Source organism: Bufo bufo, chromosome 5 (genome assembly GCF_905171765.1).
Source record: "Bufo bufo chromosome 5, aBufBuf1.1, whole genome shotgun sequence".
Taxonomy (NCBI): Eukaryota; Metazoa; Chordata; class Amphibia; order Anura; family Bufonidae; genus Bufo; species Bufo bufo.
Genome location: NC_053393.1, coordinates 9,928,712 through 9,945,658, shown reverse-complemented (window position 1 = coordinate 9,945,658; position 16,947 = coordinate 9,928,712). Strand labels below are relative to the sequence as shown.

The window sequence follows — 16,947 nt, the reverse complement described above, 5'->3', positions numbered from 1 at the left end:
CTATTACTGTGCATAATTATTAGGCAACTTAACAAAAAACAAATATATACCCATTTCAATTATTTATTTTTACCATTTTTGCAAAGACACTCAAAAGCCTGCCATCCATGGATTCTGTCAGTGTTTTGATCTGTTCACCATCAACATTGCGTGCAGCAGCAACCACAGCCTCCCAGACACTGTTCAGAGAGGTGTACTGTTTTCCCTCCTTGTAAATCTCACATTTGATGATGGACCACAGGTTCTCAATGGGGTTCAGATCAGGTGAACAAGGAGGCCATGTCATTAGATTTTCTTCTTTTATACCCTTTCTTGCCAGCCACGCTGTGGAGTACTTGGACGCGTGTGATGGAGCATTGTCCTGCATGAAAATCATGTTTGTCTTGAACGATGCAGACTTCTTCCTGTACCACTGCTTGAAGAAGGTGTCTTCCAGAAACTGGCAGTAGGACTGGGAGTTGAGCTTGACTCCATCCTCAACCCGAAAAGGCCCCACAAGCTCATCTTTGATGATACCAGCCCAAACCAGTACTCCACCTCCACCTTGCTGGCGTCTGAGTCGGACTGGAGCTCTCTGCCCTTTACCAATCCAGCCACGGGCCCATCCATCTGGCCCATCAAGACTCACTCTCATTTCATCAGTCCATAAAACCTTAGAAAAATCAGTCTTGAGATATTTCTTGGCCCAGTCTTGACGTTTCAGCTTGTGTGTCTTGTTCAGTGGTGGTCGTCTTTCAGCCTTTCTTACCTTGGCCATGTCTCTGAGTATTGCACACCTTGTGCTTTTGGGCACTCCAGTGATGTTGCAGCTCTGAAATATGGCCAAACTGGTGGCAAGTGGCATCTTGGCAGCTGCACGCTTGACTTTTCTCAGTTCATGGGCAGTTATTTTGCGCCTTGGTTTTTCCACACGCTTCTTGCGACCCTGTTGACTATTTTGAATGAAACGCTTGATTGTTCGATGATCACGCTTCAGAAGCTTTGCAATTTTAAGAGTGCTGCATCCCTCTGCAAGATATCTCACTATTTTTGACTTTTCTGAGCCTGTCAAGTCCTGCTTTTGACCCATTTTGCCTAATAATTATGCACACCTAATATAGGGTGTTGATGTCATTAGACCACACCCCTTCTCATTACAGAGATGCACATCACCTAATATGCTTAATTGGTAGTAGGCTTTCGAGCCTATACAGCTTGGAGTAAGACAACATGCATAAAGAGGATGATGTGGTCAAAATACTCATTTGCCTAATAATTCTGCACTCCCTGTATATACACATTAGCTGGGGTATTGCAGTATCTTTAGGTAATATTGGTCTTTGTACATTGTATAACATGTTTTGTTCAGTAACAGTATAGGGGTGGTGTCACACACAGCTTTTTGTAGCATTTTTGAGCAAAAACCAGAAGTGGATCCAGCAGGAATGAGAGGTATAAGTCCTTTCTGCATAAGTCTTATTCCCTTCTAAAGGACATATGGATTTGACTGAACCAAAACTATCATAAAAAGCTGTATGTGACACCATGCTAGAGGTAAGATTTAGTCACCTTATAATATTTGGTCCTGTACAACAACATAATTTCATCACTATATATATATATATATATATATATATATATATATATATATATATATAAAATCAATTTTTTATGTGAAATTTAATCACAGTATATATACCGTACTTTTCGCCCTATTAGACGCACCTAGGGTTTTGGGGAGGAAAATAAGAAAAAAAATATTTTTAACCAAAAGGTGTGCTTTTGGTGGGTTTGAAACTAATGGTGGTCTGTGCATGACACTACTATGAGGGATCTGTGGATGACGGACACTGTTATGGGGGATCTGTGGATGGCACTATTACTGGGGATCTGTGAAGGACACTGTTATGGGGGATCTGTGGATGACGGACACTGTTATGGGGGGATCTGTGGATGACGGACACTGTTATGGGGGATCTGTGGATGACGGACACTGTTATGGGGGATCTGTGGATGACGGACACTGTTATGGGGGATCTGTGGATGGCACTATGACTGGGGATCTGTGAAGGACACTGTTATGGGGGGATCTGTGGATGACGGACACTGTTATGGGGGAATCTGTGGATGGCACTATTACTGGGGATCTGTGGATGACGGACACTGTTATGGGGGGGATCTGTGGATGACAGACACTGTTATGGGGGGATCTGTGGATGACGGACACTGTTATGGGGGGATCTGTGGTTGACGGACACTGTTATGGGGGATCTGTGGATGACGGACACTGTTATGGGGGGATCTGTGGATGACGGACACTGTTATGGGGGGATCTGTGGATGACGGACACTGTTATGGGGGGATCTGTGGATGACGGACACTGTTATGGGGGGATCTGTGGATGACGGACACTGTTATGGGGGGATCTGTGGATGACGGACACTGTTATGGAGGGATCTGTGGATGACGGACACTGTTACAGGGGGGATCTGTGGATGGCGGACACTGTTATGGGGGGGATCTGTGGATGACGGACACTGTTATGGGGGATCTGTGGATGACGGACACTGTTATGGGGGATCTGTGGATGACGGACACTGTTATGGGGGATCTGTGGATGGCACTATTACTGGGGATCTGTGAAGGACACTGTTATGGGGGGATCTGTGGATGACGGACACTGTTATGGGGGAATCTGTGGATGGCACTATTACTGGGGATCTGTGGATGACGGACACTGTTATGGGGGGGATCTGTGGATGACGGACACTGTTATGGGGGGGATCTGTGGATGACGGACACTGTTATGGGGGGATCTGTGGATGACGGACACTGTTATGGGGGGATCTGTGGATGACGGACACTGTTATGGGGGAATCTGTGGATGGCACTATTACTGGGGATCTGTGGATGACGGACACTGTTATGGGGGGATCTGTGGATGACGGACACTGTTATGGGGGATCTGTGGATGACAGACACTGTTATGGGGGGGATCTGTGGATGACGGACACTGTTATGGGGGATCTGTGGATGGCACTATTAATGGGGATCTGTGAAGGACACTGTTATGGGGGGATCTGTGGATGACGGACACTGTTATGGGGGGGATCTGTGGATGACGGACACTGTTATAGGGGATCTGTGGATGGCACTATTACTGGGAATCTGTGAAGGACACTGTTATGGGGGGATCTGTGGATGACGGACACTGTTATGGGGGGGATCTGTGGATGACGGACACTGTTATGGGGGGATCTGTGGATGACGGACACTGTTATGGGGGGATCTGTGGATGACGGACACTGTTATGGGGGGATCTGTGGATGACGGACACTGTTATGGGGGAATCTGTGGATGGCACTATTACTGGGGATCTGTGGATGACGGACACTGTTATGGGGGGATCTGTGGATGACGGACACTGTTATGGGGGATCTGTGGATGACAGACACTGTTATGGGGGGGATCTGTGGATGACGGACACTGTTATGGGGGATCTGTGGATGACGGACACTGTTATGGGGGGATCTGTGGATGACGGACACTGTTATGGGGGGATCTGTGGATGACGGACACTGTTATGGGGGATCTGTGGATGACGGACACTGTTATGGGGGCATCTGTGGATGACGGACACTGTTACGGGGGGGATCTGTGGATGACGGACACTGTTATGGGGGGGATCTGTGGATGACGGACACTGTTATGGGGGGATCTGTGGATGACGGACACTGTTATGGGGGATCTGTGGATGACGGACACTGTTATGGGGGATCTGTGGATGGCACTATTACTGGGGATCTGTGAAGGACACTGTTATTGGGGATCTGTGGATGACAGACACTGTTATGGGGGAATCTGTGGATGGCACTATTACTGGGGATCTGTGGATGACGGACACTGTTATGGGGGGGATCTGTGGATGACGGACACTGTTATGGGGGATCTGTGGATGACGGACACTGTTATGGGGGGATCTGTGGTTGACGGACACTGTTATGGGGGATCTGTGGATGACGGACACTGTTATGGGGGGATCTGTGGATGACGGACACTGTTATGGGGGGATCTGTGGATGACGGACACTGTTATGGGGGGATCTGTGGATGACGGACACTGTTATGGGGGGATCTGTGGATGACGGACACTGTTATGGAGGGATCTGTGGATGACGGACACTGTTATGGGGGGGATCTGTGGATAACGGACACTGTTATGGGGGGGATCTGTGGATGACGGACACTGTTATGGGGGGATCTGTGGATGACGGACACTGTTATGGAGGGATCTGTGGATGACGGACACTGTTATGGGGGAATCTGTGGATGACGGACACTGTTATGGGGGATCTGTGGATGAGCTTTCACTAGTGCTGTACTACTTGGCTTACCCTGAGCTTCATTTTCAATACTCTGGCTAGGATATGTCAGGGGTTTTAAACCGCGCTATCCCCTCACCTAGCCATGAGTGATAGTATCCACACGAATATATTGCTGATATAGTGGGACTTTACACTCACTCTAGGCGAAGGGCGTGGGACTCTGTAGTGCATCCTTGGTACACACCACTGGAATATCTCTGTATGTATAGTGAATGGTGATAGTATCATTTCATTACGGGAACCTGGCCAAAGCAGAGAAGTTGTACCATAGTGTGCATATATAGGTATTGCTAAAATCCATTAGCATACCTCCTGCTCTGACCATGTTTAGTGGTGACTAGACTGAACACATACCATAGTCTTATTCAGACACTACTCCCGATCTGCCTGTTTTTTTTGGTGATTTTAGTAAGGCAATATAAGCCGAGTGATTTTACTATAAAAGGTTTTCAAATAAAGATTTATTCACATATGTCTCTTGCCATAAAAAAAAAACTGCTTTAAAGGGGCAAGATACAGTCCTAGGAGACTTGAAGGGGTTTTATAATGATGACCTACCCTTTGGATAGACCATCAGTATCTGATCAGTGGGAGTCCGACACCTGGGACCCCCTCCGATCATCTGTCTGCGAGCGCCACGGCCTTCTTAGTTTATCCTAGGCCAGTCATATTCATCGACCATGTGGCCCAGGAGCAGCTCAGCCCCATAAAAGAGAATGGGGCTGAGCTTCAATACCAAGCACAGTCGCTATACAATGTACGGCTCTGTGCTTGGTAAGCTGTGAGAAGGCAGCGTCGCTCATAACAGCTGAATGGGGAGGGTCCCGGGTGTCAGACCCCCACCAATCAGATACTGATGACCTTTCCAAAAGATAGGTCATCAGTATTAAAATGTCATAAAACCCTTTTAAGAGAGTCATACACAACTTCTTAAGGCGATCTGAGCACTTTCACTTCTGGTTAAAATTCTTCATACCCAAATTGAATCTACCTACTGATTTGTTCGAATCAGACCCAAGAAATTTGCTAGAACTAAACACTTTACACGAGAAAAACCACACAAGACATGCTGTTTTGGAGCTGCTCTCACGTAGTCATCTAGCCAAGGTCTTTACACATTTTTCCAACTCAAAAAAATACCACTTTCACTTTCAAAAGCAGAATCTTAACCTGTTGCAACTCATACGTGACAGACTTTGAAAAGGTATTTCCATCACTGATAAAGTGTTAAATCTCTAAACATTCAGAAAATACATAGGCATGGAGGTTTGGTATCATTTTTATTCAGTTTGCAAGTTAGTTTATATTGTGAATGTCAAAAGCAGAAAAATTGCCCTGGCACATAAAGGATTCACCGACTTGTCATACCTACTATATTTCGAAGTTCTAAGATCTGTAGCAGTCCCAGAATCTCATCCAAACCAGATTCAGCTCTATATATAGAAGTCAATTTCATCCCAGCCTCTCTAGAAGACGTCTAATACAATAGATACACAATGAAGTTATGCCTCATTCACACGTCAGTGTTCGGTGAGTGATTTCCAGCCAAAACCAGGTGTGGCTCTAAACACAGAACAGGTGCAGATGTTACCATTATACCTTCTCTCTGTGGAGGCTCCAGACCTGGATTTGGCTCCAATCACTGATGGAAGTCACTGACCAAAACACTGACGTGTGAATGAAGTTTTACAAAGGAAAAACAAAACATTTAACTCAAATTATTACTCAGAGTGAAATGATTTTTTCATTGACTTTTTGGTCACATTCTGTTATTTCATCTCATTGTCTTCTATGACGTGAAGCTGGACTGCAAGTGGTCACTTGGACAAGGACGAAGCTCAGCACATATCTCGCCCGATGCAATGATCTGATGCTTGTTTGAATTTAGAAATTTTGCGTTCTGACGTTTTGCCCCCGGGGGAAGGGTGAAGGTGAATTTCTGGAGCAGAGCGGAGAAGATTAGGAAGATCTCCATGCGGGCCATGTGCTCTCCGAGACAAGATCGCCTCCCTAGAAAAATAACACAAATCTATTAAATAATCAGATCTCTGAGTGTCACTTGCTTTTCTCTGTTTAATGTACATGTTAGACGTGCATAACGTAAGCAAATGTATGCCATTTTATGGTTATATTTCAAAATCTTTTGTTTTGTACTAGAGATGAGCTAATTTCTTGAAATAAGATTGGAACAGTGACCAGAAATGGTCCAGTTGGATGTTGCTGTACTGTCTCGTCCAGCCTCCAGTGTCCTCTCAGAGAGGGCTTTCAGTGAAGCAGGTGGCTTTGTCACAAGAAAATGTGCCAATTCTAGCGCACACTGACGTGATGTCATCGCGCTGGGCGGGCGTGGTGGCGTCATCTCAGATGACGTCACATGTCAGCGCGTGCAAGAATTCGCCTGTTTTCTTCAATCAAGATGGCCATGACGGCCTCTCTGCAATCAAATGGATAAGGCGAGCTGTATTTTTTTTTATTCACCATTTCAGGAAAAATTTGTTACCACAAAGCACCAAGAAATTCAGATTTGTGGAGAATCACATTTTTCCTGAAATTCGGATCAAATTCCACCTCGTTAACTTTGATTTGCTCAACGCTAATAGTGACCATCAGAAATGACAGATCTAATCATTGACCTCAGCTGGAGGAGTATGAAAATCCTCACAGATCCATGCCTAGTTCAGCTGTAATCACACCTGCTCACCACTAATGTCGATGGCGTGCAGGTAAACAGATGTGAACACAGTGCTCTTACAAGTGCTTCATTTAATTCATTCTATTCTATCCCTCCCCATTTACACATACACTACACACTGGCATTGACAATTTAAAATGCAGTTTTATTGCAGTAAAATAGGATTGCTTTATTGAAGTAATACAATGCATTCACTTAGGGTACTTTCACAATTGCGGCAAAGGATTCCGACAGGCAGTTCGCAAACGGAAGCATTTGTGATACTGATCCGAATGCGGATCCGTCTCACAAATGCATTGCAATACCGGATCAGTCTCTCCGGTGTCATCCAGAAAAAACGGATCCGGTATAATTATTTTTTTGCATTTTTAAAGGTCTGCGCATGCGCAGACCAGAAATCTGGATCCGTTTTGCCAGAATACCTAATGCCAGATCTGGCACTAATACGCAGATAATATTGCCCGAAACACTTCAGAATTCATCCTGCTGCTTTTGTCAGCAGTCACATCATCAATAAATACAAGAGAACCAGTTCCATTGGCAGCCATACATGCCCACGCCATGACACTACCACCACCATGCTTCACTGATGAGGTGGTATGCTTAGGATCATGAGCAGTTCCTTTCCTTCTACATACTCTTCTCTTCCCATCACTCTGGTACAAGTTGATCTTTGTCTCATCGGTCCATAGGATGTTGTTCCAGAACTGTGAAGGCTTTTATAGATGTCATTTAGCAAACTCTAATCTGGCCTTTTTGAGGCTCACCAATGGTTTACATCTTGTGGTGAACCCTCTGTATTCACTCTGGTGAAGTCTTCTCTTGATTGTTGACTTTGACACACATACACCTACCTCCTGGAGAGTGTTCTTGATCTGGACAACTGTTGTGAAGGGTGTTTTCTTCACCAGGGAAAGAATTCTTCGGTCATCCACCACAGTTGTTTTCCGTGGTCTTCCGGGTCTTTTGGTGTTGCTGAGCTCAACGGTGCGTTCTTTATTTTTAAGAATGTTCCAAACAGTTGTTTTGGCCATGCCGAATGTTTTTGCTATCTCTCTGATGGGTTTGTTGTGTTTTTCCAGCCTAATGATGGCTTGCTTCACTGATCGTGACAGCTCTTTGGATCTCATCTTGACAGCAACAGATTCCAAATGCAAATAGCAGACTGGAAATGAACTCTGGGCCTTTTATCTGCTCATTGTAATTGGGATAATGAGGGAATAACACACACCTGGCCATGGAACAGCTGAGAAGCCAATTGTCCCATTACTTTTGGTTCCTTAACAAGTGGGAGGCACATATGCAAACTGTTGTAATTCCTACACCGTTCACCTGATTTGGATGTAAATCCCCTCAAATTGAAGCTGACAGTCTGCAGGTAAAGCACATCTTGTTTGTTTCATTTCAAATCCATTGTGGTGGTGTATAGAGCCAAAAATGTTAGAATTGTGTCCATGTCCCAATATTTATGGACCTGACTGTATAAACAATAAATCAACATATTGAGTTTCTCCATGTCTGAAAAAGTCGGAACTATTAAAATACTGTATAAAAAAAAAAAATCCTGTGCGGTGAGCGCTATAACGAAAAAAAAAAAGAAAGAAAGACACACGATTCGCTGTTTTTTAGTCACCTTGTTTCCCTAAATTTTTTTATAACAGTGATCAAAAAGTCGTACGTACCACAAAAATGGTACTAATGAAAACTACAGTTCGTCCAGTGAAAAACAAGCCCTTGTACAGCTCTTTAGACCGAAATATAAAACATTGTGGAAGCGCTCATTAGTAAAAGGAGGCTGAAGGAACAGTGAGTACAGCGTTCCTAGCACTAGCTGTACTCACCACTAGTGATGAGCGGCAGGGGCAATATTCAAATTCACAATATTTTGTGAATATTTTGTAGAATATTCGTTGAATATTCGCGAATTCGAATATTCATTATATTCTACATTCTTTGTTTACTCGAAAATCGGCAATGTAATGATTGCTAAATATGCAAATATTACGCAATCAATACAGGCGTGGGTCAAAAACGAATATATAGCACTATAGAATATAGTGCTATATATTAGTTTTTACAATATTCGTCATTTTTTCCATCTGAACACATGATTGGCCCAAAAGCAATTTAAGCAGGGAGGAATCATGACGAATATTAAAAAAACAAATATATAGCACTATATTTGAAATATTCACAAATTCTCAAAGCTGCGATAGTTGAGATAAAAATTTTCATTTCGAAAATTCGTGCTCAACACTACTCACCGTCGTGCAAGGAGGCGGGGCCAGTGTGAGAAGAGGACAAGGCACTGAGGGCTGTGAGGAGCTGCAGGAGGGAGGAGGAGGAGCTTATCTGGGGAGGAGTCAGGCAGCTCTGACCTGTGAGGAACTTTCTTCACAGTGAGTACAAACTATAATGTACATGTGCTGGAGCCTGTGCATGAGGGGGGCTCAGCACATGTGGCGTGCCAGAACCGCAGGGGCGACACGTGAGGTGCACGGTGGGCCGATGAGGGGCCAGTAATAATACAGTTCATTGGTTTACTCACGGTTAGCAGAAAGCCTCCCTGGGCTGGCAGCACAGTGTTGAGGTAGACAGCACGAAATCCTCCGGGGCACGCTCTGTGGTAGGGAAACACCAGCCTAGATGGAGGTTGAGGTGCCCTTAATGATGGCGGTGTTTAAGGTGCTTGTGGCGGCTGAGTCCCTTGGTGGTTTTTGTTGCGACGCCAGTACCGTTTATGGTGGTACAACCAGTTGTAGTAGTAATATTGAAGAATGAGTTAGACAGTGGTAGTAATATTGAAGAATGAGGTAGACAGTGGTAGTAATATTGAAGAATGAGTTAGACAGTGGTAGTAATATTGAAGAATGAGGTAGACAGTGGTAGGATACAACTCACAACTTTTACTGTACCTGGCTTTAGTTGCAGCATAAACATCCAGACAGAATACAGTCTCTGGGTATATAGAGGAGTTCTGTTGATCCACGGTTAATAGGTTTGGCTGGGTTCTGACTCAGGCTGTGGTTCAGTATAGGCCTTACTGGTAGGTGACTTTGCTTCAGGTCCCTTTCAAACCAGTGTAGTTTGGTGAGGTTGCCCGTGGCTAAAGAATCCTTCACCTGGATTCCCCAAAGGTCTTTGATGCCTGGGTAGTGGCTATTATCCTTTGGTTTTAAGTCCTTTCTTTACTTTGTCCCTTCTTGGACTAGACTTCACTCCTGAGCAGCCTTGTGCTTGATCTGCACACTCTCTAACTTACAGAAGACTGAACACAGATTAGACCTGAGCTGGGCTAGATGTCCCAGAGTGGTGCTATCCCCATCTAGTGGTGGGATGTATAAAGCACACTTGACCAGCCTATGAACAGGGAAACAACAGGTGATGTAATGCAAAATGACATGCAGTACAGTAATGCAGCTTTACAGTGATTTTACAGTTTCCACGTGTCCTAAGTGGGACGCTGCACACATTAAGAAAGATACTGTGGAGGATGGGGGTGCTCAGTGTATGAGGCGAGATGCTGTGGAGGATGGGGGTGCTCAGTGTATGAGGGGAGATGCTGTGATGAGGGGAGATGCTGTGGAGGATGGGGGTGCTCAGTGTATGAGGGGAGATACTGTGGAGGGTGGGGGTGCGCAGTGTATGAGGGGAGATACAGTGGAGGATGGGGGTGCTCAGTGTATTAGGGGAGATAATGTGGAGGATGGGGGTGCTCAGTGTATGAGGGGCAATGCTGTGGAGGATGGGGGTGCTCAGTGTATGAGGAGAGATGCTGTGGAGGATGGGGGTGCTCAGTGTATGAGGGGAGATGCTGTGGAGGATGGGGGTGCTCAGTGTATGAGGGGAGATGCTGTGGAGGATGGGGGTGCTCAGTGTATGAGGGGAGATACTGTGGAGGATGGGGGTGCTCAGTGTATGAGGGGAGATATTGTGGAGGATGGGGGTGCTCAGTGTATGAGGGGAGATACTGTGGAGGATGGGGGTGCTCAGTGTATGAGGGGAGATATTGTGGAGGATGGGGGTGCTCAGTGTATGAGGGGAGATGCTGTGGAGGATGGGGGTGCTCAGTGTATGAGGGGAGATGCTGTGGAGAATGGAGGTGATCAGTGTATGAGGGGAGATGCTGTGGAGGATGGGGGTGCTCAGTGTATGAGGGGAGATGCTGTGGAGGATGGGGGTGCTCAGTGTATGAGGGGAGATGCTGTGGAGGATGGGGGTGCTCAGTATGAGGGGAGATGCTGTGGAGGATGGGGGTGCTCAGTATATGTGGGCAGATACTGTGGAGGTTAGGGGTGCTCAGTGTATGAGGGGAGATGCTGTGGAGGATGGGGGTGCTCAGTGTATGAGGGGAGATGCTGTGGAGGATGGGGGTGCTCAGTGTATGAGGGGAGATGCTGTGGAGGATAGGGGTGCTCAGTGTATGAGGGGAGATACTGTGGAGGATGGGGGTGCTCAGTGTATGAGGGGAGATACTGTGGAGGATGGGGGTGCTCAGTGTATGAGGGGAGATGCTGTGGAGGATGGGGGTGCTCAGTGTATGAGGGGAGATGCTGTGGAGGATGGGAGTGCTCTGTGTATGAGAGGAGATGTTGTGGAGGATGGGGGTGCTCAGTGTATGAGGGGAGATGCTGTGGAGGATGGGGGTGCTCAGTATATGAGGGGAGATGCTGTGGAGGATGAGGGTGCTCAGTGTATGAGGGGAGATGCTGTGGAGGATGGGGGTGCTCTGTGTATGAGGGGAGATACTGTGGAGGATGGGGGTGCTCAGTGTACGAGGGGAGATACTGTGGAGGATGGGGGTGCTCAGTGTATGAGGGGAGATGCTGTGGAGGATGGGGGTGCTCAGTGTATGAGGGGAGATGCTGTGGAGGATGGGGGTGCTCAGTGTATGAGGGGAGATGCTGTGACGGCACTAGTGCTGCACCATGTCTTGGCAGCGCACAGCTCCAGGATGTATTGCACATAAGAGCACACTGTGACCTGGCGCTGTGTGATGTCAGGACGTAGTGCAGCACGGACGCCAGGACACAGCGCTAAACCAAGAGCGATGGTGCTTGGAGGAGGAGCAGAGGGGGGAGTATACACTGTATATATTTTCTAGTCTGATGGCTGCATTTAATGTACTGTACTAAGGAGTGAGGTGGAGGTTATAGGGGGCGACAGGGGTCTGAATACATTTGAGGCCTGTATAAATTTGTTGGCTGATCTGTATGAATTTGGGGGTGGTTCTGGGGTCTGAATGGATTTGGGGGCCGATCTGGAATCTGGATACATTCTGAGATCTGGTCTGGAGGTCTGCATCATTAATTGTGGGATCTGATGTGGGCTCTGTGCTAAGAAGGGGTTATCCAGCCGTGTGAAATTCATTTTCTAAAACCAATTTGAATGTGGTAATAAAAGTAGCGACATCTCTGATCCGTGTCCACTCCTTCCACTACTTCCCGTGTCCTCGCTGGTATCTGTACTTCTGTGTCCCCCTCCACTGAGACATGAGACCGCTGCAGCCAGTGATTGAGAAGTGAGTGGTGGGGTCATAAAAGTGTCACTACTTTTATTATGTTATCCTCTTCTCAGCAGTTTTAAAGTAAACTAATGTAGGCAGATGGGGCAGCAGCGGGTATAGTACTGGTGGACACTACAGGGTGGCAGGGTTAAAAGGGGCAACTACTGTATATAGGGAGGTTATATGCTATACAGGGTCGGGGTGTGTAGTGTCCCACTACGTAAAGGTGGGCACTACTCAAGGGTCAATTGGGTCATGTTGTTCTCCACCTCCTGTGGAACATGGTCATGGTGTTTGGTATTGCATTGTAATGCATATTTTCATGTTATTTCCTGTATACCAGGCCTGCAAGGGGTGTAGTTTCTTCTCCTAAGCTTTAGAGGGAGCTAGGGAACCCCCTAGTATATATAGTTAGGCCCAGACAGGAAGTGCTGAGCAAGTGAAGCTCAGAGGTTAGTCCAGGAGAAGAAGTTTCCTCCTGAAGTTATCCTGCATCTAGCAAAGTACAGCGCAGTGCTAATTGTATCCAGCCAAGTAGAAAGCTGAAAGGCAGAAGTTTATTTACAGCAAGAGGATTTATACCAGAGGAAGGTTTCCCTACCCAAGGATAAAGCCAGCTATTAGGCATCCGGGCCTTGGAGAAAGTCATACAGGATTCTGCAGAAAGTACAGCCTGATCTGTGAGTTTATTCCCTCTGAGTTATCTTGCTAGGATCCTACCTGCCATTTATGTAAAGCCTGCCTGTTACCAAATCTACTTCCTATGGAACCGTTTGAAGCTTGTATATAGTTGAACTGTTCAGTAAAGAGGAATTCTAGTTCACCACAATCGTGTGTACCTCCATTATTTCTCCTAACAAATCGGTGTGCCACCGTTACCAGGACTGGCGTCACGAACTGTAAGGGATCTTGCCACAGGCACGCTAAACATTCAACACCCATGGCACCTCACCAATCACCCGGCCTGGTCCCTATATCTAGAGAGTGCCCCAGAGGATCTACGTGTCAGCCTCTTCATCACTGCTGTACGCCTGCCCAGGGTCTTCTACAAACTGAGTACTAAGAGCAACCCTCGGTCTGTTAACTGACCCCCGTGACCTCACATTCGCTCACCCTGAAGGACTGGCGTACTGCAGGTGGACTGCAGAAACAACAAGCCAAAAGGTATAAGCTGAATTTCCTGGTCCCTTATGCAAGATTGGTAACAGAGCTCCTCTACCCTGTGCCATTTATTAATACTGGTGTCTTTATATGCGCACCCCTGGCCGAAGATGTCTGCGCATGAGCTTCTGGAAACAAACTGAAAAGAGAAGGAAAGTGAACAAATTGAGATCTGTGGAGACCATAAAACATGACCGGGGCGGGGGGGGGGGGCTTTTGTATTGTCCGCCCTGTTGGCAAAATTCCCTAGAAACTGCCCTGGGTACATATCAGTAGGCCAATAATGTCTCTTGTGCACGTCCCTGACCTCTCACAACATGTGCTCCCACCCGACTGTCATCTTCCTGCAACTGCTGACTGTCCTCACAAAGCTCGTCCTTACTGAAAAGTGGAGCAGAGCCGGCGCCCATCATTACTCGGCTAGCAGAAGGAGCAGCAAAAGCAGGAGGCAGGTTCAGGGCGGTTGAGGGCACAGAGGCAGTTCCTGGGCCATGCGAACTAAGAGTGGTGTCAGAGGAACCGACCGATTCCTGTCTGTGTGTGTGTCTGATGTCACTTGATATGAAGCTGAAGAGCGAGTCAACCGTTCCAGTACAGCCGGATTGTTGGTCAAAACACGACCGCTGGATGAGACTGGCAGCTCTGGCCTGTCGCTGCGGCTTCTTCTGCTGCTACTTGTGTCGGCTACAGAAACATTTTTGCCACTGCCTGTTCCTCTGTCTGTTGGCTGTAGTGTATAGTAACTATCACTAAAATAACGGATGAACTCTGAATGAAGGTGCACTAGAATGTGACGCACACGGCGATATACATTCACCTAAAGAATTATTAGGAACACCATACTAATACGGTGTTGGACCACCTTTTGCCTTCAGAACTGCCTTAATTCTACGTGGCATTGATTCCACAAGGTGCTGATAGCATTCTTTAGAAATGTTGGTCCATATTGATAGGATAGCATCTTGCAATTGATGGAGATTTGAGGGATGCACATCCAGGGCACGAAGCTCCCGTTCCACCACATCCCAAAGATGCTCTATTGGGTTGAGATCTGGTGACTGTGGGGCCATTTTAGTACAGTGAACTCATTGTCATGTTCAAGAAACCAATTTGAAATGATTCGAGCTTTGTGACATGGTGCATTATCCTGCTGGAAGTAGCCATCAGAGGATAGATACATGTTCTCATTCTGTTTACACCAAATTCGGACTCTACCATTTGAATGTCTCAACAGAAATCGAGACTCATCAGACCAGGCAACATTTTTCCAGTCTTCAACAGTCCAATTTTGGTGAGCTCGTGCAAATTGTAGCCTCTTTTTCCTATTTGTAGGGGAGATGAGTGGTACCCGGTCCATTTTCCTCTGACCTCTAGCATCCACAAGGCATTTTTGCCCACAGGACTGCCGCATACTGGATGTTTTTCCCTTTTCACACCATTCTTTGTAAACCCTAGAAATGGTTGTGCGTGAAAATCCCAGTAACTGAGCAGATTGTGAAATACTCAGACCGGCCCGTCTGGCACCAACAACCATGCCACGCTCAAAATTGCTTAAATCACCTTTCTTTCCCATTCTGACATTCAGTTTGGAGTTCAGGAGATTGTCTTGACCAGGACCACACCCCTAAATGCATTGAAGCAACTGCCATGTGATTGGTTGACTAGATAATTGCATTAATGAGAAATAGAACAGGTGTTCCTAATAATTCTTTAGGTCAGTGTATAGGACACCTGCCTTTAATACTGTGGCACAGTAACTGTACAGCTAAAATAACAGTTTAAGGGATCATGCACACGGCCGTTGCCCGGCCATGGCCATATTGCGGACCGCATACAGGGGGTTTGCAATACACGGGCATAGGCTGTGTGCACCCCGCACCACGGACACATTCACTTGAATGGGTCCGCAATCAGGGAGATGCGGAACAGAGGGATGGATTGGAAGCACTACGGAGTGCTTCTGTGGATTTTCTGTCCGTGCCTCCACACCGCAAAAAAGTAGTTCAGTTGGATGCAGATCGTGGACCCCATTCAAGTAAAAAGGTCCGTTATCCGCATGCGGTTGCCTCATGGTCGATGCCGCGGAATAAAGGTTTTATAGGGCTGTGATGTCATAGGGGATCGCTATCTGTGGATTTGCTGACAACATGGCATTATGGGTGATCTCGCATTCCCGGGCTTCTTACTTTCACTTTGTAACATGTGCAGCCATTTTAGGAAAAACTGATTTGTTACCATGAAGAGCGAGGAAATTCGGATTAGTTGCGAATTTAAGTTTTCCTAAGGAAAACTCAGGTCACTCAGGTCAGGTCATCAGTATTAAAATCTCGTAAAACTCCTTTAATGCTTTAAGTTTCCATCATCTATCATTTACTACAATGTAAAAAGAATGTGTACTTTTCTATACTTTCTCCACAGGACACCATAGTGCGGTCTGCTCTACTACTCCATCGAAACATAAACAAGGACAAATGGAGTCAAAATAATGCACTTTGGATTTGTGTTTTCCCAATTACAGTCTATGGGCACATCAAGAAACACATTTCAATATGTTTTTACTCTATTCAAATGTATATGCTCAGCATAAAGCAAAGACAACATAAACAGCACCTAAAATGTATCAGTGGGAAATCAGGCGACTTAGTGCACAGAGATCTGTCTACAGGGGATAGAACTGTAACAAAGGTGCGCGAGTTATATCCTAGAAAGGAGCAGATCGATCATCAATCATAGTTGTGCCTTTGACCGTTTGTCATCTGTAGATTTACTGTACTTGTATTCATGTTGTTATTTGTCCATCTAGTGGTTTCGAACTAACAAGAATTTAATTCTTTTTATGTCCCTTGTGAACTACTGTAGCCATCCCCCATGTTCCTGGTGACATAATCAAGTTAGCTCATAGCAGCCAAGGATAAGCTGCATCTGTCGTCATCCTCCTCACCCAGACCTAATGTGGCATCACTGGTAGGCTGCGCCTGTTCCAGGATTGTATTGATATCCATGTGGATGTGCTGGATGTAACTTGTACTTCATCCACATGTTGTGTTTGCCTAGCTTTATCCAGTGATGTGTTCTAGCCGATTGCCAGATACTGATGAACAATAAGCCCTTTTTTTCGGTTCCCCATTTTCACCCCCTCCTTACAATAAAAGTTGAAGTTAGACCTTGCTCCTGAGTCATTGAGTTGTTAGGGGGTTTAGCTGCCTGTCAACTTCTGCCCCACTA

At 46.1% G+C, this 16,947-nt stretch overlaps 1 protein-coding gene across 3 annotated transcripts in view; it reads right to left on the bottom strand.

The window, feature by feature from the left end:
• Positions 1 to 5,955: 5,955 nt before the first annotated feature.
• Positions 5,956 to 16,947, bottom strand: part of LOC121002841 (cytochrome P450 2C29-like) — a 151,309-nt gene continuing 140,317 nt past the window's right edge. For all 3 annotated transcript variants that reach the window (XM_040434448.1, XM_040434450.1, XM_040434449.1), the window contains exon 10: positions 5,956 to 6,373. In XM_040434448.1, coding sequence (XP_040290382.1) covers positions 6,153 to 6,373 — 221 coding nt within the window. In that variant the 3' untranslated portion in view covers positions 5,956 to 6,152. The remainder of the gene's footprint in view (positions 6,374 to 16,947) is intronic.